Consider the following 22333-nt stretch of genomic DNA (forward strand, 5'->3'; position numbering starts at 1 on the left):
TAATAGAGTAACAAAAACTAAGTAACTTTTACATTTGGAGATTTCCTAGTTGTGGTGAAACTTGGAGTAATTTGCAAAAGTGCATAAGCAATCCTACCCTTGAACTCTAAAAAAACAGTATTGATGAGCCAACTTTGGGCTCCTGTATCACTTAATCAATAAGGAATTTGTTGTAAGTCATTATGGCAAAGTTGTAGAGCTACTATAGTAGTATCAAGTTTCTTAAGTGACATAGCCCTAGAACCATATGGAACCTAGTGCAAAACACGCCCAAAGTACGGCTGTTAGACTAGAGGTTTTACTGAAATTAGGGATCAAGTGACATTTCCTTAACTTTGGAGTCATTTGGTGCTTGATCAAGTGAGCGAATGACCATGAACCTTATGACAAAGTTGTATCCCTTCTATTAGCGAACAAGTTTTTCATAGGGAGTTAGGCCTAGTGTTGTTCAGAAAATGGAGTAAAATGCCCCTAAAGTCGGGTTGTCATACAAGGCAAAGAGGGATTCAGACTGAAACCGTGCACTGAACAAGATCAGCATCACCGTGGTGGCCAGTATTGCCATACCCACTTGCCCGGAGACATGGCCAAGCGGCCGTCGTCATGGTGGCCACCCTCATTCTCGGTTGCGTTACGCCATAGACTAATTCACCACGATGCAAGGGGTCATGGCGGGTAGATAGTTACTGTCCAAGGCCATTGTTTCACCGCGTGCCACGACGGGCGGGTCTCGGTGGAATTATCCTACCGCCGCCGTGAATATTCTCATGCCAAATTCATGAAGCACGCGATTGATCACTATAAATTGAGTGCATTCCCTGCTCTGCATCTCTGTTATGCACCTAGTCCATCGCTCACTGCCCCAGTTCATCCAACATAGCCCCGAGCTTACCGGATTTTCCTGGAAACGGTCACCAACGCCGTCGTGAGACACCTCGCCGTTGCTAGCACTTCCCAGGTTAGTTCATGCCCCTATGGTTCCCATTTTAGTACCTCTCTGACCTCTAGATGCTTATGGTCTCAACCAAATGAATACTACCATTTTATAGCTCTAGGAACGTCGTGTTGTCGCTCGAGAACGCTGCCGTGGACACCACTCATGTCGACCGGCTCTTCCGTGTCTTCTCCGTCCAAATTCGCATGAGCACCGTAGTACTAGTGAGTCACTAATCCCTTCCGGGTCGTTTGATTGAACCCTACTGGCTCTTGTAGCCTGGAACGGGCTCGCTGGAGCTCTGGTGCCGCCATGGTCATGAACAGATGCGAATTACGGTCGGGCCAGCTGGATTAGATTAGGGGATATGCTCGAGTAGTCTTGGGCATGGAGTCTGAGTGCTTTTTACCTCAAGAGGGGGTCATCGGCGACGAGGACACACGATTCCGGCCAGGTGCTCAATCGGGGCACCGTCGGGGACCTGAAGCCGTGAAGAAATAGAAATAGGAGGACCTATATGAAGTTGTCAATGACACACTGGAACAGTGCCACGAGCTCTTTACTGGATGCTTAAAACACTAGGGGCCTCTGCGCAAAGTCACGTACGCGAGTGCGGGCGCTGGCGTGTTTCCTCTGTTCGTGGGCCGATTTAGGCCAGGTTCGGCCCAACCTTGTTCATTATTTTCCTTTTTCTTTTTCCTGATAGCTTGGGAAATTCATCAAAAATAGTAGAAAAGGGACAAAATCATGGGACCAATTTTATTAGAATCCTAAAATCAAGTAGTATTTAATAAAAATAATTCCAAGATTTTTATTTCAAACCTTGAATTATGTAGCATTTAATTAAGTAAGGCCTTTCAGAACTTTAGAAATAATTTAGTGACCCAAAAAATCATAAAACTTTTTGGGTAGACTTAAAATGTTGGTTATGGACTTTAAGTGAAGTTTGAAGTTGTTTGGACACTGTTTGACTAGTAAATCAGTAAATAGTCCAATGGATTAACCATTTTAATACCAAGTGTATTAGAGGAAGTTTTGTAAATAAAAAATTGAACTTTGTAAACTTACCTTCACTTGTTAGCCTAAGGAGGTTAGTAAGACAATCTTAAAAGGGTATCTAACTAGGAAATCTTAATGGTTGATAAGCACCGTGAAGGAAAGTTGTATTGAAGACACAACTTACTATCTTCATGTTATACATTTGCATATCCATGACATAACATAAGCATTCATATGCATGTATTATTGTGTATAGAACACAAAGAAGAATTTATAGTAGAAGAAGAGATTGTTCCTTCGACTAAGAATCCTCCTGTGGAAAATAACTTTTACTTCGACATCTATGGTGAGGAAGCAGAAACTCCTACAATACATGGAAAGCCCCGGTGCATTTATCTTTCCTTGTATTTTAAAAGTCTTACCAACCTTGAATGTTGCATTAGGTGATAGGAATTGTGTGACAAACTATTGATGCATTTCCTTCCTTGAGAAATTGAATACCATTCCTGCTAAACCTTAGGAGAGGTGAAGGAGATACATTGGTTCTTGCTAAACCTTACCTTGACTCCTAAAGGCTAGCATATCCTTGAGAGTCTTTTCTTTTAGTTGGGTAAGACTTGCAAAAGTACACTACGTACTCAGGGTTTTGAACCCATGTTGTTGTAGGTGATGAAACTGCAGAGTTTTGCTGCTTTTGTTCCAAGGTCGTTCCAAAGCTGGAGGAAGAAACTAAGTAAACTTTTGGAAGGTGCCTAACTTCTGGTGATGTAATTAGTATAAGCACTCGAACCCGTATATGTAATAACGACTCTTTCTATATTATACTTGTGAATGTAAATTAAGTTATTATAACTCTTTCTGCTTTTACTCTGATGGTATGTAATGTCTATGATATGGGATGAACGCTCTTGGGAGAGGTGAAGGAGATACATGAATCAAGTCATGTCGAGCTATTAGGTGCACCTACATGAATGCCTAAGGTCCTTGGGACAAGGACATCTATAGGTGGGCCAAATATTTTGGGAGGTTTAGTGACAAAGTACAAAAAAACAAAATGTATAAAGTTTCTTATTTCTTTGCTCCAGCTTCGGCTCCTTAGCTTAGCCCCACAGGACCTAATAAAATTGTTCAGATTTGGGGACCACACTGTTTATTGTGCGAGCTTCAAACGACTCCCTTCTATCCTGCTGCAGCATATCTGATTCTAAAAATGGGGTTGGCCTTGCTCATACGGTGGAGGTCTTGGGATAAATGTTAGTGGAGTTGCCCAATGACTAGATGAAGGTCTTAATAAAGCAACGGAGCCCGAAGGTTGAGGCTTTGGCTCTTGGTGCTAGATGTGTTGTGGAATATATGGAGAATAATATGAGGATGTGTGAAAACTTCCTTCGGCTAGCTTGTTTGTGTGACATCAAGCTCTTTTTGCTCTTGTATGGTTATTTGGCAAGTATTCATAGTATGGAATTTGTTTTCTCCACAAAACACACAGTAAAATTTCTTCTACTGAGTACTATTGTTGAATCTTCCACCGAAGCCTTCGCCTATCTGACTCCTCTTCGTTCTGGTGGACGGAAGTTGCCATGCGAAGACTGTTGTGATCTTAGTACTTGGGATGAATCCTATTAGTGGTTCTGCTGTACTTGAAATTTATCTTCATTCTGGCTTGGGTTGTGTACACTTCGAACATTTTCGGGGTGAAATCTTCCTCTGAAGCCTCTCACGGTTCCTATACACCTCTGTGCTTCTTCTATTCGCTAGCGAAAATCATTGTCTGCCCTGATGTATTCATCCATTTTTTCAACATCTTCTCTAGGAATTGAGGAGGTTTCTTGACAAAGTATTGGGCCCCTAGACTTGGATGAAGCCCATTGATCATTGCTTTAGTGACGATTTCATTTGGTACAGTTGGTGCTTGAGCCTGGAGCCAAAGGAGTCTTCAACCATAAGCCTGAAGATATTCATCCTGCTCTTGTGTACACTGGAACAAAACTTGTGGAGTAATGGAATTTGTCTAGAAACCATGAAAGCTTGTGAGGAGCATATATGTTAGCTTTTGCCATGATGGGACAGTTCCTAGCCAAAGGGAAGAATACCAAATTTAAGCCACATACCTAAATGCCATGACAAATGACTCTATCATAATTGCCCCATGGCCACCATAGGATGATATTGTAGCTTTGTAGCTCATCGGAAACTACTTTAGATATGATAGGTCGTCATACATTGGCCATTGAGGTGATTTGTACAGTGGTGGCCATGACGTAGCTTGTAATTCTATAGCTAATGGAGAAGCATCATCATATAGGAAGTCATCATGGTTGTGCTCATCATGAGGAAGGTTTCTTTGATGGTGTTGGTCCTCTTGTTGTTCGGCTTGTTACGTTATGCTACACAATTATTCTGATACTTCATCAATTTGTTTTTGATGCTGAGAGACCCGAAGCACCTTCTTTTTACCCTTCTCAACTTGTTGTTGAATGGCTTTTGAGATTTAAAATCTCCTGACCAAGGTCGTCCTGATCATTTTGTAGCGGGGCATCCGTGAGTTTCCTCTTCTAGCTTCGTGCTATGTGAAGAAGTGTGTCTTCGACTTGATTATCATCTATAGGAGCAAGAACAAAACCAACAGTTGTAGACTTCTTCGGAGGCATGACAAATGTTTCTCTTGTGGTCATGGATTGACCGGAGGTGGGCACCAATGTTGGTCACTTGCTCTTAGTTCCCGAGAGATACCAAAAAAGGCAACACAAATGAATTAATTTTCTTCTTCACTCTTAAATTAACTCTTGTTAAAGAGATTAAGTAAAGAGAGAAGGTCGAAACAATAAGCAATGAACGAATACAAAAATCAAAGTATCAAGGTATAACAAATAACTCATCTTGAACATATGAGTATTGTTGGGGGTCTCCTTCTCTGCCAAAGGTCCTTAAGGTGAAGGAATTATTTGCAACCAAAGGGACTGAACGCCGAAGCTGCAACAGGCTTGCACAAAACACCGAAGGTTTAGAGCTTCGGCTTAAGATAGTTACGAAGATCAGATGTGGCATTGAATTAGCGAGGAAAAGAACCATTTATCCTTGATATTTGTAGAGTAATGTGTAAATATCAGGGTCATAAATGTACTTTTGCTTGGGATGTGTCCCTTTCCTATAAATAGGTGAATAGTACCCCTGTATTGTTTACGCCGGCTGGAGGAATTGTATTCGTGTTGTTACCTTCGACCAAGCCAAAGCTACAAATGAAATATACACTTCGTATTACTTTATCAATATACAATGTGAATTGTAGTATTATTTTGATATATGAAATGAATGATTAATACATTATTACATTGTGATATTGTATTTATGAATAAAAAAGACTTGTTCTTCTTGATCTTCGTCCGAGATTCATTATCCTTGGAAGAGGATAAGGCTTCGAAGGACGAAGGTCCTTTATGTTTAACAATTGTGTTGCATTGTTTTATGATTCACAGCAATCAAAAACAAGTGACCAACATTGGCGCCCACCTCCGGTGAACTCACTTCCACGACCACGACAATGGCTTCGCAAAGTCATCAAGCTGCATCACCTTCGGCGATGAAGCTTGTGCTTCTGATCACGGGCGGTTCAAGTTTCAAACCAACTAACAAGAAGCAAAAGAAGGAAGCACAAAGAAGGGTACAACATGTCGGAGTACAAGGACCCTACATCAAGTCTAAACGGTCTCATGTGCCAATCACATTTTCTCAAGAGTATCTTCAGCTTAAGGATTACCCCCATAATGATGCCATGGTCATATCCTGTGTCATTAAAGGGTTTTTGGTCCATAATGTCCTGGTGGATACAGGTAGTGCAGCAGACATTATCTTTGCAAAGCTTTTAGACAGATGCAAGAGCAAGAGGACAAAATACACGATGCAACACACCCTCTGTGTGGCTTCGGAGGAAAGCAGATAGCCGAACTTGGAAAGATAACAATGCCAAACACCTTTGGCTACGTGCACAACACCAGAACTGAGTAGGTTGTGTTTGACATTGTAGACATGGATTATCCTTACAATGCAATCATTGGACGAGGAACATTGAATGCTTTCGAAGCAGAACTTCATCCAGCGTACTTGTGTATGAAAATACCATCAAATCAAAGCCCAATTGCTGTACATGGAAGCCAAGAGGCTGCTAGAAGGGCCGAAGGAAATTGGACAGATTCCAGGGCCATTCACAACATAGACGAAGCTAAAGCTCATCAGCAGCACAAGTACATAAGAGATAAAGCGGCTTCGACGGACCAGCCAAAGTCCATGCTTTTGTGTGAAGACATAGCTGACCAAAAAGTGTTGTTTGGATTCCAGTTATTTGAGAAACAAGAAAAGGCTTTATCAAAGTTCTTATTCAACAACAGGGATGTCTTTGTTTGGTCAGCCAATGATCTGTGTGGTGTCAACGGAGATGTCATCGAGCATTCTCTCAATGTGGACCCAACCATCAAACCAAGGAAGCAGAAGCTTCAGAAGATGTCAGATGACAAAGTCGAAGGTGCAAGAAATGAAGTCAAAAGACTCCTAAGTGCCGGAGTAATTAGAGAGGTGACATATCTAGAATGGCTAGCCAATACTATGATGGTGAAAAAGGCTAACGGAAAGTGGAGAATGTGTATTGATTTTACAGATCTTAAACAAGGCATGCTCGAAGGATGAGTTTCCTTTACCAAGAATAGACTTCCTTATAGATGCGGCGGCCACTTCAGAGCTCATGAGCCTACTGGATTGCTACTCACGTTACCATCGGATCTAGATGAAAAAGGAAGATGAGCCCAAGACAAGTTTCATAATCCCCAGTGGAACTTATTGCTATCTTCGAATGCCTAAGGGGCTCAAGAATGCTGGAGGAAGGTTTAGCAGAAGGACATCCAAGGTTCTATGTACTCAAATTGGTAGGAATGTCTTAACATATGTTGATGACATCATAGTCAAGAGTACTAAACAAGAAAATCACATTGCAGATTTGCAAGAAACATTTGCCAACTTCAGGAGGGCCGGCCTTAAGCTAAACCCAGAAAAATGTGTCTTCAGAGTGAAGAAGGGAAAATTCCTTTGCTGCCTGGTATTAACAAAGGGGATCGAAGCTAACCCAATCAAGATAAAAGCTATACTTTGGATGGAGCTGCCGAAGTCAAGAAAGGATGTGTTGGGGGCCTTCGGCTTCCGAAGGTCCTCAAAAACATGGTTTAACAATGTTTCTGGAGTAAGGTACATTAACAGGTATCTTCGGACTCGGATCAGAGCCACGGTATGAAGAAGCACAAAGAACACGAAGGTTGGCGCAGAGCCGAAGCTGTGTGTAGAAGAGCTTCGGGATAGCGGTGGAAAAGGAAACCGACTTAAAGATGAAAAACCAGATTAGACCTCGAAGAATTATCATAGAGTTATTGATAAATGTAAAGGGTATTAATGTAATTTTGCATGGGCTGCGACCCGTGCCTATAAATAGGTGAACAGTATCCCCGTACTGTTCACGCTGACTGGGCATTCACTTTTGCGTCACGCCTGTACTCTTCTCCTTCAAACCGAAGGTATACTTGTAATTTATTCTTGTTCAAATAAGTAATAAAAAGAAGAAATAGATTAATAATAATATTTACAATAATTGTGTCACTTTCTTTATTTTGTTTGGATGTTCTCCATTTTTTATCATGATCATGAAGGTATGACCTTCATGACCTTCGTCCTAAATTCACTATGTCCGAAAGGAAATAATGATTTGAAGGACGAAGGGCCTCTTGATATTTAACATTTTGTGTTGCCTTGTTCTTGATTCATAGTATTTGAGAACAAGTCCCCAACATTGGCGCCCACCTCCGGTGAACTCACTTCCATTTTTTGAGTCTTAAACACTTTCGGCAAGCATCACCTTCGTCATGCCGCCGAAAAAAGCTTCAGCGACAGGGGCTGGTACTTTACAGCCGCTGGATCCCAATCAGGATGTCCTTTCTCTTAGAGAGGCCCGAAGCCAGAAGAGGAAGGCTGTTAGTCCAACACCTCCAGAGGATGACCTGGATCCGGAGATCCAAAACCTGGAGATCCTTCAGCAACAGGTGCAACGCAAGAAGGAGAAGATGGCTCGTCTAGCTGATCTTCAGAGACAGATAGACGAAGCTTCCGAAGAGGTTCGTCATCTTGTTCAAGATGATCAAAGCCGAAGGCCTCCACGCAGAGAGCTTCATCAGGAAGGGTTCCACAATGAGGATGACTGGTATGAAGATTTCCATCATGGAAACTTTGCTTTTGATGATGCTTCTCCTCTCTCGACAGAATTGTAGGCTACACCATGGCCACAGTCTTACAAGCCACCCCAGCTCCCCATGTATGACGGTCATACAGACTCGAAGCAATTCCTGATGAGCTATGAAGCAACCATATCTTCGTATGGTGGCAATACGGCAGTCATGGCAAAATCTTTTGTCATGGCCGTCAAGAGCGTTGCTCAGACTTGGTACTCTTCTCTTCGGCCCGGGACAATCACTTCTTGGCAGAAATTGAAGGATATGCTGATAACTAGCTTCCAAGGGTTTCAGACGAAGCCAGTCACTGCTCAAGCTTTATTTCAGTGTACACAGGACCACGAAGAATACCTCCAGGCGTACGTCCGAAGGTTTCTACGTCTAAGGGCACAAGCGCCAACAGTGCCCAATGAAATTGTCATTGAGGCCATGATTAAGGGGCTTCGGCCGTGACCTTCAGCGCAGTACTTTGCCAGGAAGCCACCACAAACGTTGGAGAAGCTGCTCCAAAAGATGGACGAATACATTCGAGCTGACAATGACTTCCGCCAAAGAAGGGAGGAAGCATTCAGGTTCTCTGAAATGACCAGGGGCTTCGGAGGAAGATTTCACCCGAGGCATGTTAGGTCAATCCATAACTCTTCTCAAACTGATGATAGAGGGAGTCAGCAGCAAAGGCCACAATATTCTTCACAAGCTTCGGGCCAGCAGCAAAGTTCTTTTCGGCCGCCAGCGCCAAGAGGCAGAGGCGCTAGGGGCTTTGGGGGAAGGTTTGGAGATCAGCCAAGAAAAATTTATTGTCTATTCTATGGTGAAGATAAGGGCCATACCACCAAGATGTGTCACGTTACCATCCAGAAACAGAAGGAGATAGCAGAAGCAGCTGCGCAACAAAGTCAGCCGAAGCAGGTCATGCATACTGCTTCGTATCATTCGCCTTATATTCCAGAATATGTAGGCAATCACCCCGCAGCTTCTGGCGCTTCGGCAAGCCAACCCCAAGCATCTTGGCAGCATCCACCACCGCCGCCGCCGACACAGTGAGGACAGCAGCCAGAAGGGAGTCAAAACACTCATCTTCATAGGGATTTCAGAGAAGAGTCCGAAGCTCGCACAATCAACAGCACTGTGCCAGAGTCGAAGCACATTTATTGATGAATACCCTACCTCAACAGCAGTCCTTTCGCATTATTACATTCAGTATTACCTTTTTGTTAGTAAGAAACAATTATGAGGAATTTAAGTGTCTTTTGTCGTTTTTCGATTTCTTGTAACATTTTCGTCTATTACCATAATAAAAATATGTCTTTCCCATAGGTTTGATTTGCCGAAGCATACAAATTTATGGTGGTATGAAGGACCTTTGTATTATCAAACATTTGTCCTAACAGGCATAGTACAAATTCTTCGAAACAGTAAAAAGTCGTTCCTAAGGGAGCGCAGTGTAAGTTTTCTAAACTTACAGCGAAAAATAAACGCTGATTGCGCTGAAAGTAAAAGGCGAAGAAGCTCCTAAGGGAGGCTTACAGCGAAAAATAAACGCTGATTCCGTTGAAAGTAAAAGGCGAAGAAGCTCCTAAGGGAGGCTTACAGCGAAAAATAAACGCTGATTCCGCTGAAAGTAAAAGGCGAAGAAGCTCCTAAGGGAGGCTTACAGCGAAAAGTCAGCGCTGATATAAAAAGTGTGTGTGCTTTATTACAGGGATATGTATCTGCGGCACAAATATCATTTTGCATAACATAACATCATCACATCATTTTTGCATAACATAAGCATCATACAGCATAGTGCATCTGGAACAAGAAGGGGGTACAGTGTTGATCTTCGGAACATATTTTGGAAAAGAGAAAATTGTGCTAAGGCACAAGACGAATCGAGATGAAGAGTAGCCTCATTGGAGAGGCAACACAAAACTTTTTTATAGCTTCGGAGAATAGTTCACGAAGCTTGGATGTTTTTTATCAGAGAAGTAAACAAATTCTTGTGATATAGAAAAGATTTTCTTCACGAAGCATGAAAAGAAGGGAAGGTGTTTTTTCGCCGAAGGCTCAAAAAATGGTATGTATGCAAAGTTTCATGCATCGTAAAGAATTAAACTATAAATAGATTATATATTACATGTAAAGTTACAATATATTACACATTTTACATTTCAAATGTTTCTATAATAGCATTCAATCCTCTTTAAGCACTATCTCTGCAGCTTCATTCAATAGTTGGTTGACACCCTTATCCATAATGGCTTCGGCCATTTTTCTAATTTCATCGTCCCCCTTCGGGTGGGGGCCCGGAGATGCCTCAGCAGGTTCTGAGGGAAGAAAAGATACGGCTATGTTACTATTACAAACCGCGAACAGATTCTGGAATTAAAAATTACAGCATGATAAAAACCACTAATAATACCTATTTGCCCTTCGGGCTCTGTACTTTTCTCGGCAGCTTCCGCTACTTTTCTAGCGTCGTGGATGCCTTTTTCACTCCTTTGAATAATTTCTTGTGCCAATTCTCGACCGCCGTTATCCCAGATATCGGTGAAGAATTTCCCACCGACCATGCTTGCTTCGGGTGAGGGGTCTTTAATGTCTTCAGAGGACAAGGTAGCTTCGGACTGCGCTAAGGATTTTACATGCTCGCAGACTTTCCTCTCCAAAACAGCAGCAATCCCCCTAGCACCCGAAAAAGCGCAGATGTCACCACGGCTATTCAGGATTTCCTCGAAGGCCTCTGCTTCATGACTGATCCATTCCATTGGACCTTCAGGATTGCCTCTTGAAAAATTCTCTTCACTAGAGAACGCGCCAACGCTGGCGAAGCTAGATTTTATCTTTTTAACGCACTCTATGGATTTAACATAGCATTTCCTCTGGGATGCACGAAGCTCTTTAACACTTATCTCTAAATGATTGGCCAATTGATCACTAAGCTCTCGTTTTGTTTCTTCAAGTATACGCTCTTCTTTAGCTCTAGCTAGCTGTTTCTGAAGATCTTTAATTTCACGTCTTTGGGCTTCAGCCTGGGCCTTTGAGGCAGCTTCGTCCTTTTTTACCTTGTCCACCAATGTAAGCAGAATTTTATCCTTTTCCAGAGCTTCATTTCTCAGTTTAATAACTTCTGATCATAAGTTGTTGAATGCAATTTCATAGCTCTCGTCCTCGGCACTCTTTTGTGCTCTCAATGCGTTGCTTAAAATTAAACCCTATATGTAAAAAAGGTTGGTATAAGAATAAAAGAATGAGTTACGAATTATAAAATTTGTAAGCATCCAATTCCCATACCTTTAGGCTATTGTACGCAAGACTATCCGCAAGATCCTCCTTCGTCATAGCACATAATCCAGCTTCGAGCTTCGGAAAACCCATACTTCTAGACATCTCCCGACAGACGGATAATTCTTTATTGTCTGGGAGGCAGTATAGGAAATCTTCTTCGTTCGTCCCATTGAACACTAGTGCCCCCTCCGGATATTTCAATTCTTTGGCATAGTGATTAGCTTCAAAAACTTCTTCTTCCGATAACTTTTTCCCCGAAGCATGACGCACAATATAATTGTATATTTTGGAAGATGCTTCGGAGATAGCAGTATCAATTTCTTCGACCAAAGTAGGCTTTGATATTTTCATTTCTTCAGTTGCCCTTGCAGTTTTTGCTTCTTCTGCTACCAAAGGTATTACCTTGGTTGGTTCTGAAGGCCCGGTTTCAACTTCAATCTGTTGCTTCGGAGCCTTAGCAACGGATACTTCAGCAAGCGCCTCAGAAGTTTCAGCAGTCTTCTTTGGGGTTGTGCTTGGAAGCTTAACTGTTTCCAAAACATCTAACACATTAACCATTCTTTTTCTTTTTGGGGTCACTGTTGGCCCCTTTTTAATTTTCGCTGCTTCAATTTCTTCTGAAGGACTTAAAATTTCTGATATTTTTGCTCCCTCAGTTGATGCTTTTGCTTCTTCCATCTTTTCTGTCGATGGCACTTCGGCCAGCTCTTTGGTTTCTGGTAACAGAATCTTTGGTTCTTCCAATTCTTTTGTTGTTGGTTCTTCGGCCAGCTCTTTGGCTCCAGGCAGCGGAGTTGATTCCATAGCTTCGGGGGCCGAAGACGTTTCACTGCCGAGTTCAGGCACTGTGGCTAGTTCAATGTAACGTGGCCGGTGTGTGAGAACTTTCACCCTCTTTCTCTTTGGCGCTGGCTCGCTAGGAGCAGCTGAAGCAGTTTCTTTCGCAGAAGCCGTACCTTTCCTTTTCTGCCCCCGCACTGGATAATGGTAGTCGGGGTACACGAACCCAATTGCATCAAAAACTCGGTTCAGTCTTTTCTTTTTTCGGCCTCCGAAGGCTGCTGACAATGCAGTATCTTCGGCCTTCGAATATATCTCAAGCAATTCATCACTCACAGTCTCAATGCTCTTTAACCAATCATCATCTGGTTCAACAAACTTGTCTCCATACTTGAATGTATACTTTAGCCTGACTAGCCCACCTTCGTCAGTTTCTTTAACGGTTTCTTTCGGCATTTCCCAATTATCTGCAAGAGGCCATACTCTGAAGGCAATGTGTTCTTGTATTAAATCCCTTGTCCCAATAAAAGAGCAGACTACGCCGAAGGCCCGTTGGCATTCTTCGGCTGCTTCATCCATTTCTACCTTCGGTTTCCGGAGTCCGAAGCGCTGCCAGATGGGACACATGATGACATCCTTAATATCCTCTCGAACCTTCAAATCATTTTTTACATAGAACCATTCTTTCATCCATTCTCCGGGCCATCTCTTACGAAAGGTGGGCACGGGACAGCTTGATCTAGAGCGAGCGCCGAAGCTATAGCAACCAAAGTTGTTATGATATTGCTCTTTACCCCAGGGCTTCGTTTCATATAACAATTCATGTATATTGCAAAAGCTTTTCGCACTTGGCTCTAGACCCTGACTCTTCACAGTCCAGACGAAGATTCCCATTCTTATTATTGCTTCAGGGGTAAGTTGATGAAGGTAAACCTGATATATTTTCAGAACTTCTACCACGAATCCGCTTAGAGGGAATCGTAGCCCAGCTTTTAAAAAGCTTCGGAAGATAACGACTTCATCATCTTCAGGAGTCGGCACAGTTCTTTCTCCAGCATCTGCTCTCACAATGGACATATCTCGAAAGTATCTCCCCTTCATGTTTTCAAGGTGACTTTGCCCAATAGTTGATTTTCCGAAGACTGAATGGCTTGGTCGCCATGGCCGGTCTTCGGAATCTTCACCCCCACTGTCTGCATCGTAACTGTCACTATCACCAGTATCTTCAGATAAACCTTCTAAAATCTCCCTTGTAATCTTCTCCGTATTCGTCTTTGCCATTGACTCAAGAAAACCCAGATGCATCTCTTCAGAAAGGCTCAGCTTCATTTCGGCAGCAACCTTCTTCTCCTTAGACATTCCTTCGGAATTATTGCCTCTCGCTTCCGAAGCTCAAAACTAGGAAGGCAACCAAATATTTGTAGGCAGAAAACTATTTGAGCAGGTAAAACAGATGGCAAGAGAGCGTGCCAAATAAATTGTGGCGAGCCCCTATTTATAAACCCATTATGTCGGAGACTGGAGGGTCCCATTTGCCAATGACTGTTGCTATTCTAGCAAGAGGAAGGTGTTTTTTCGGACCTTCGGCTCATAGCCTTCATCCATTTCGCAATCTGAATTTATCATTCTAACAAATTAATATTGCGAGGGGCTACTGTTGGGGGCCTTCGGCTTCTGAAGGTCCTCAAAAACATGGTTTAACAATGTTTCTGGAGTAAGGTACATTAACAGGTATCTTTGGACTCGAATCAGAGCCACGGTATGAAGAAGCACAAAGAACACGAAGGTTGGCGCAGAGCCGAAGCTGTGTGTAGAAGAGCTTCGGGATAGCGGTGGAAAAGGAAACCGACTTAAAGATGAAAAACCAGATTAGACCTCGAAGAATTATCATAGAGTTATTGATAAATGTAAAGGGTATTAATGTAATTTTGCATGGGATGCGACCCGTGCCTATAAATAGGTGAACAGTATCCCCGTACTGTTCACGCTGACTGGGCATTCACTTTTGCGTCACGCCTGTACTCTTCTCCTTCAAACCGAAGGTATACTTGTAATTTATTCTTGTTCAAATAAGTAATAAAAAGAAGAAATAGATTAATAATAATATTTACAATAATTGTGTCACTTTCTTTATTTTGTTTGGATGTTCTCCATTTTTTATCATGATCATGAAGGTATGACCTTCATGACCTTCGTCCTAAATTCACTATGTCCGAAAGGAAATAATGATTTGAAGGACGAAGGGCCTCTTGATATTTAACATTTTGTGTTGCCTTGTTCTTGATTCATAGTATTTGAGAACAAGTCCCCAACAGGATGCCTAGAGATTGACGGGCAGGATGGCATCATTGAATAGACTTATCTCAAGGTCAGCAGAGAGAAATCTACCGTTCTTTGAAGTGCTAAAGTCAGCCAAAGTCTTTCAATGGGGACCAATCCAGCAAAAGGCCTTCGAAGATTTAAAGCAATATCTTATACAGTTAACAACCTTAACTCCACCTTTATCAGAAGTTCCACTATTATTGTATGTAGCAGCCTCTCATGCCGCAGTCAGTGCAGCGTTGGTTCAAGAAAAGCAAGATGGGCACACAAAGACACAAGTCCCAGTCTACTTCGTCTCCGAAGTATTAAGTCCATCAAAAAGAAACTACACAGAATTGGAGAAGGTACTATATGCCGTACTGATGGCTTCATGAAGCTTTGGAATTATTTCTAGTCTTACCATATAATAGTACCTTTGTCCCAACCCTTAAAAGATATCATAAGAAATAGGGAAGCCACAGGAAGGATTGGCAAATGAGCTGCAGAGTTGAATGAATTCACTATTGACTTTATCCATCGATCTTCTATTCAATCTCAAGCACTAGCAGATTTCATTGCTGACTGGACGCTAGGGGCTCACAAAGAAGGACATTTGATAGATGACGAAACTTGGACAATATTCTGTGATGGCTCGTGGGGGACCTTCGGTGTAGGAGCAGTGGTTGTTTTAATCTCACCATCAAAAATAAGAATCTGCTATGCAGCTAGGCTGGAATTCAAGTGCACAAACAACATTGCAGAATACGAAGCAGTCTTGTTGGGGCTTCGAAAGCTTAAGGCCATGAGAATAAGTAGAGCGGTACTTAAATCTGACTCCATGTAATCACAGGCCAGGTTGATAAAAGCAGCAAAGCAAGGGATCCGAAGCTTGAAAAATATCTTGACACAGTTCGAAGGATGGAAGCTTGCTTCGAAGGATTTTCAGTGAAAAATTTCGCAAGAGGGAATAATGAACAAGCAAACTTGCTAGCCAAATCAGCGGCACATGGGCTCCCACTTTCCCCAAAAGTGTTCTTTGAAACTCTTAAATTACCTTCGGTTGAACTCATGGAAAGGGTTGTGCTTACAATTTCGCTTGTGCATAGCGAAGACTAGAGAACAAAAATTGTATCCTTCGAGGGCAATTACCCTTCAGATGATGAAGCTTACATCAAAAGGATGCATAACAGAACAAGGCCATATATGGTCATAGAAGGGGAATTGTTTAAGCAAGAAGTATGCTCCTCATTACTAAAATGTCTATCTAGAGCCGAAGGCCTAGAATTGATGAAGGAAATACACTCACGAATATGTGGAGCTCACATTGGATCCATGCCACTCCTAGGCAAGGTCTTTAGGCAAGGTTTTTATTGGCTGAAGGCTGCTTCAGATGCAGCAGACCTAGTACAGAAATGTGAAAATTGCCAGAAGTGTGCCAGGGACCAGAAACAACCTTCATCTCTAATGCAATTAATTTAGACTACTTGGCCATTGCAGAGATGGGGACTAGATTTGATGGGACCACTTCCACCAGCCCAATGGAATCTGAGATATGTTGTAGTAGCAGTGGAATATTTCTTAAAATGGATCGAAGCTAAACCACTAGCTACAATAACTTTAGTCACATTCTAAAAGTTTTTCTGGCAAAATATCATTTGTCGCTTTAGCGTGCCGAAGGCTATCACAGTTGATAATGGAGCATAGTTTGACTCCGAAGCGTTCAAAACTTTCTGTGATCAGATTGGAACAAAAATACACTTCTCATCAGTATGACATCCATAATCCAACAGTTTAGTAGAGCGAACAAATGGAATCATCATCATAGGAATAATGAGATCAATCTTTAATTTGCCAAAGGGAAAATGGCCAGATGAACTAGTAATGGTGGTGTGGAATCATAATACTGCCGTCTCAAGATCAACGGGCTTCATCCCATTTAAGCTTTTGTTCGGTGATGAAGCAATAACTCCGAAAGAAGCAAAAATATGATCAATAAGGACTCTATCTTTGGCAGAGGACGAAGACACTTGCAAAGTGTCAAAAGACTATATAGAAGGGGTCAGACTTCAAGCAATAGATCATATTAATAAATACCAAGCCGAAACAGCAAAGTGACAGGATAGGAAAGTTAGATTAAAGAACATTTTGCCAGGACATTTGGTGCTTCGAAGAATAGCTAACCTAGAAATAGTGGGAAAGCTACAGCTCAAGTGGGAGAGCCCCTTCTTGGTAGTATCTTCGTCAAGACCAGGATCATACAGATTAAGGGACATGGATGGGAACGATATTCCAAGATGCTGGAACGTAGACGAGCTTCGGGGATACTATGTGTAACAGTTTTGTAATTTTTCTTTTCCTACAGCACCCTTTTTTCTTTCAAGAGGGGAGAAAGGTTTTTAATAGGGCCATAGGTTGTAATTTTCATTTCTTTTTCGTAGCCCAATACAAGGGCAAATTTTCCCCATATGTAAAATGTAAAGATCTAAGGTTACACCATCGAGTGTAAAAATATGAAGAAGCTCCAAAGTTGTTCCTACAGGGATGCAGAGTTAAGATACCACCTACTAAAGGTGAGGAAGCTCCAAAGTCGTTCCTACGTGGATGCGGAGCTAAGATACCACCTAATAAAGGTGAAGAAGCTCCAAAGTCATTCCTAAGAGGATGCAGAGCTTAGCTCCAAAGTCATTCCTAAGGGGATGCATAGCTAAAATACCACCAAATGAAGGTGAAGAGACTCCAAAGTCGTTCCTAAGAGGATGCAGAGTCTGTGTGTGTGTTTGTGTGAGTTTTGTTATCTTGGCATGCACTTGCATACTTCATCACATCATACTTCACATTCATCCAAACATTCATTAGACATTTTTAGCTTCATCGCATCATAACACATCACATGAGACTAATGAGAAGTCTAAAAATGCTTCGTTGTGAACAAAAAAGGGAAGGTGTTTTTCGCCTTTGGCTCAAAAAACAGTAACACTGGTTTCGTTCACAGCAAAGCAAGTAACAACAGAAGAAAGGTAATATTGCAAGGTACTCATAAATGTTTACAAAGATATTACATTCTTCGACATTTTTTGCCGGATATAATGTTTTTCATTTACAAAAAAAGCTCTAAAAGCATCTTCCAGGACTACTGGCAGAATTACAAGATAGCCTCAGAAGCATCCTTCAGGGCTATTGGGATAAGCTTTGGCTTCTCAATCTTCATCAGTTTTGCCCTAGAAATACAGTGTGTCAAAAAGATATCATGGAACATAATGTAATAAACGCGAAGAAGCATGAAAGCAGGAAAATCTTCATACCTTGTTAATTAGTGACCGAGCTTTGTCTCCAGCAACTTCCCGGCCACCCTTCATCCAGATTTGAGTGATGAATCTATTGCCTACGCATCTAGCCTCGACCGGGATATTGTCCAAGTCTGATGCTAAAAGGCTGAAGGTTGGTTTATTGACAGTTTTGAGGTGGTTGCATCCAGCCTTGGCGAAAACAGCGGCCATTCCACGGGCAGCCACTAGGGCACAGAAGTCACCGTGGCCGACTATAACTTCATTGAGATTTTCAATTTCTTTTCCATTTGAGTGCCCTTGGAATATCTTCGACTGAGTGATTAACTTCCTCGGATGTTGCCCCAACAGAGTTGAAAATGCCCTTCAACCGAGAGGAGGACTGCGTCCAAAGCCAAAGCATATGTCTCGAAGAGTTTTTAGTGTTTCGCTAAGTTTAAAGTTCTTTTCAGCTTCATCTTTGACTTTCATACTTAAAGCTTCGGATTCACGATTGAATCGGCTTATACTGTCTTCTAAAGTTGTTTTCGTTTCTTTCAGCTCTTTACTCAACCTTTCAATTCTCGCTTCTTGATCTGAAATTTGAATGCTTTGCTTCTCGTTATGAAGACGAGCTTCAGCAATACTCAATAGAGAGTATTTTTTCCTTCAAAGAATTTTCAAGATTCTCAATCTTTTTCTCCAAATCGCTGATGATAAACTCGTTCTTTTTATCTTCATTATCTTGCTCGAATTTCTATGATTTGCTCAAAAGCAGACTATGTGGCAAAAGACGAAGTTGTATTAGATTTTCATTCTTAAAACACTAAAGCTAATTGAACGAAGGAGGAACAGCAGAAAATTGTACCTTAAAATTTGAATAAAACAAGTTGCCAACGATATGTTGTCTTCTATAATTGCTAACGTCCCTTTCAAGCTTCCGAAATCCGATACTCTTGGCCAGGGTATTCATAATTTTTGCTCCAGCACGATCAAGGATGCATCCCAAGATTTCTTCGTCTATGCCGCCAAAGAGAACGGATCTAGGCTAGAACCGCCAGACACAACAAATTCTTTCAACTCTGATATATCTTCTTCGGAAAGCTGTTGGCCTCCCTGGTGCCGTAAGTCGAGCTGATTATTATCATCTTTTCTCCTTGTAGTCTTGTTGATCAAGCCTTGAAGATTTTCTCTTGCTTTTGCTAGCTCTTTCATTCGTTATGCTTTTACGTCACTCAACCGAAGCTTCTAGTTTCGTCTTCACGATTGTGATTGACACACACACCATCTCCAAACGAAGGTATCCTTTGGCAGTTATCCTGTTATACCTGAAAAAGACTTAGGAATAACTGACGAGTTAAATTTTTAAGGACCTTCGACCAAAGGGAGCCCCTAACACTTGGTCAATATATCATTTTGAATTAATTATTAACTGAGTTCAATGATATGTAATACCAAATATCCAGACTGAGAATGTATTGTTTCGTCGTAGAATTAATGAAGTACAAGGGCTATGAATCTAAAGACAACAAGCAGAAATACAATAAATTACAGAGTATATCAAGATTTATGTGGATTCTAGATATACAATAGATGTGATGTTATTTGCAATAATACTCAACTTTTTGATAAACTCATTATACTAGATTCACTTCATTTCAATTTGCCGTAGCGGTAGCACAATTTTATAGCTTACGATAATAAACAAAAATTTATATTTTTTATTACTACCACTCGTTATCCCAAACCCTTTTGACACATCCTTAGCATTTACTTTATTTCGATTAGAATTATGGTCTTTTAGATCTGTCGTCGGTTCCTTCAAACATGCCAGTTCAATACAATAGTCGTCCTGAAACTAAAAGAAAGTTCTACAGAAATACAAGACATTGACAAGTAGTAGTAGGAGTGTACTGTTTCTCTGTTTTATTCACTCAAATCTGTCGGCACGGTCTGCTGTTGCTGCGGTGCTGCCTCCTCGTCGTTCTCGCCGGAGAGCTCTTCCAGCGATTTTCCCTTGGACTCCGGCACCAGGAACGTGAACAGGAAACCGATAACATTGCATCCGGTGAGCATGAACAGCGAGTTGCGCACTCCGATGCCCGGCGGGTACCCGGAGTCCGTCTTGGTGGGATCCGTGCTCTGCGCCGCGTACAGGAACCCAAATGACCCGACAATGGCGCCACACTTTCCTGCAGCTGAAGAAATACCGTGGCAGGTGGACCGCAGCCTTGCTGGGAAGATCTCCGCCGGCACGATGAAGGTGGTGGAGTTGGGCCCGAAGTTGGCGAAGAAGAAAGTGAGGGCGTACATGACGACGAAGCCGACGTGGTGCCCTGGGGTCGTCCAGTGGTGGTACGGGATGGCGAGGCCCAGCATGAACGCCGTCATGAAGAAGAAGCCGCCGAGCTGGATGGCGAAGCGGCCGACGATGTCGATGAAGAAGACGGTGAACCAGTAGCCCGGGATGGTGCCGCACAGCGCGACGAGCGTCTGCGCGCGGGAGATCCTGAACATCTCCTCCAGGGCGTTCATGGTGTCCGCCCTCGGCAGCCAGTTCACGGCGGCGTACATGTCCTTCTGGAACAGGTTCTGCGAGTAGAAGGCGATGTCCAGCGTGAACCAGCACACCGTCGTGCCCAGCAGGTGGAGGCCATGCCGCTTCGCGAACTGGCGGGAGAAGAGACCGAACTCCTCGCGGCGGCGCTCCAACTCCTCTACCGGCTTCTGCCGCTCCTCGGCCAGGTCGACGTCGAGCACACGCGCCATGTCGGACGTGGCCTGCTTGGCGTTCTTGGCGACCAGCGCGGTGTACCGCGCCGTCTCGGGCATCTTCATGCGCCAGTAGTAGGTGAGCAGAGCCGGGACGGCGCCGAACATGAGGACGATGCGCCACACGTAGTCGGCCTGTGGCACCGTGGAGCCGGCGGGGTCGTCCTTGTACGCCGGCGCGTCGAAGCGGGACTTAAACGCCGCCGAGACGGCAATGGCGACGATGCCGCCGGCGAGGTTGCCGAAGCCCTGCATGGCGAAGACGGCCGCGATGAATGCGCCGCGCGTCCGTTTGTTGGCGTACTCGGACATGATGGTCGCGGACAGCGGGTAGTCGCCGCCGATGCCGACGCCGAGCCAGAAGCGGAAGAAGCAGAGCGTGACCATGACGTCCTTGGGCGTGGACCCGAACGAGAGGCCGGAGGCGAGGCAGCAGATGGCCATGAGCATGAGCGTCATCCCGTACACCTTCTTGCGGCCCATCTTGTCGCCGAGCCAGCCGAAGAAGAGCTGCCCGGCGAGCGTGCCGCAGAAGGCGACGCCGTTGACGGCTGCGGAGACGTTGGGCGGGAGGGAGCCGGGGGTCTTGGAGCTGGGGTCCGAGTAGTAGATGCGGCCGAGGAGCTTGGTGACGAGGGAGATGGAGAAGAGGTCGTACGCATCGGTGAAGAAGCCCATGCCGGCGACCACCACCGCCGTGAAGTGGTACCACTGTGTCTTGGCTGCGTCCAGCGCGTCCAGCACCTTGTGATCGTGTGCCATTTCTGTAACGACTCTTGGCTACGAGTCACCTGCTGCTCACAAAGCTATACTTAGGCGACGTACTGATTTGTATCTGTTTGGCTTGCTGCTACGACATACTTATATGCACATCTGAGTATTGTCCGGATGTATACAGTAGAATAATTGAGGAACATTCTAGCTCATGCCTGTGTACAATTTCTATGGACAGTTTATGTGCAGCAGGACACATATGATAGTGCATGTCCAAATCTCGTTCGGTCAAATTACACAGTTCGTGGACGGTATGGAATCGGGTTACTTGCTAACTTGTGTATCTTTTAACGTTCTGGAATGGCCTATATTGGGAGCGTAACCATGTCTTTTTCCCCGCGTATTATTTCGAAAGCGATCAAGAGATTCCATGGAATTTTGTCTCTGGTTTGTATTAACAGAATTCTTTTTGTAAGCACCATATTTGTTGTTGATGTAGAGCAATGTAGCAAATTCTACAGCAGGATTGACATACCTTGCATGCAGAGGTCAGTGGGAATGGATATGAAGCTGCAACAACAGAATCCAACAAGGTATCACTTGTCTGTAGTCAAAAGACTGACGGCAGTCATACATACAGGTGCTTTTGCTCAACAGTCAAAACATTCCTCATTAACTATGTATACCATCCATGCGTCACGTTTAACAATGCACCATTTGTGCTGGCTTGTGGACACAAGTGACGATTCCAGAGCAAGCTCTAGATACGTGTCCAGGTTGTGCCGTGCAGCCAACACATCTTGGTTTGATAGAGATTCCTCCTCTGACTTTCCCGTTGTTTTCTAATTCTTCTCGTTTCGGTCGGCTTATTCGTCCGAAGCAAACAACAAAGCAACGAAGAAAGGTGTACGTGTTAAGAAAGTAGCTATGACTATGACAATTGTCCGGTTTAATTTGCTGAGAGACTATGTATGGCGTTTGTATAATTATATTGTCAAATTTAAGGCCATATTGGTTAGGGAACATATCGAATGCAA

General features: G+C 43.2%; 1 protein-coding gene across 1 annotated transcript; it reads right to left on the minus strand.

Moving 5' to 3' along the window:
- Positions 1-19575: 19575 nt before the first annotated feature.
- pht3 (phosphate transporter protein3) lies at positions 19576-21318 on the minus strand. Its single transcript, NM_001139212.1, has one exon. The coding sequence runs from the start codon at positions 21258-21260 to the stop codon at positions 19737-19739; it is 1524 nt and encodes a 507-aa protein (NP_001132684.1). The 5' UTR covers positions 21261-21318; the 3' UTR covers positions 19576-19736.
- Between the last annotated feature and the right edge of the window lie 1015 nt (positions 21319-22333).

Source organism: Zea mays, chromosome 2 (assembly GCF_902167145.1).
Source record: "Zea mays cultivar B73 chromosome 2, Zm-B73-REFERENCE-NAM-5.0, whole genome shotgun sequence".
NCBI lineage: Eukaryota > Viridiplantae > Streptophyta > Magnoliopsida > Poales > Poaceae > Zea > Zea mays.

Coding starts and splice junctions, on each gene's coding strand:
- pht3 (NM_001139212.1), bottom strand. CDS start 21,260: ATGGGCTTCTTCACCGATGCGTACGACCTCTTCTCCATCTCCCTCGTC.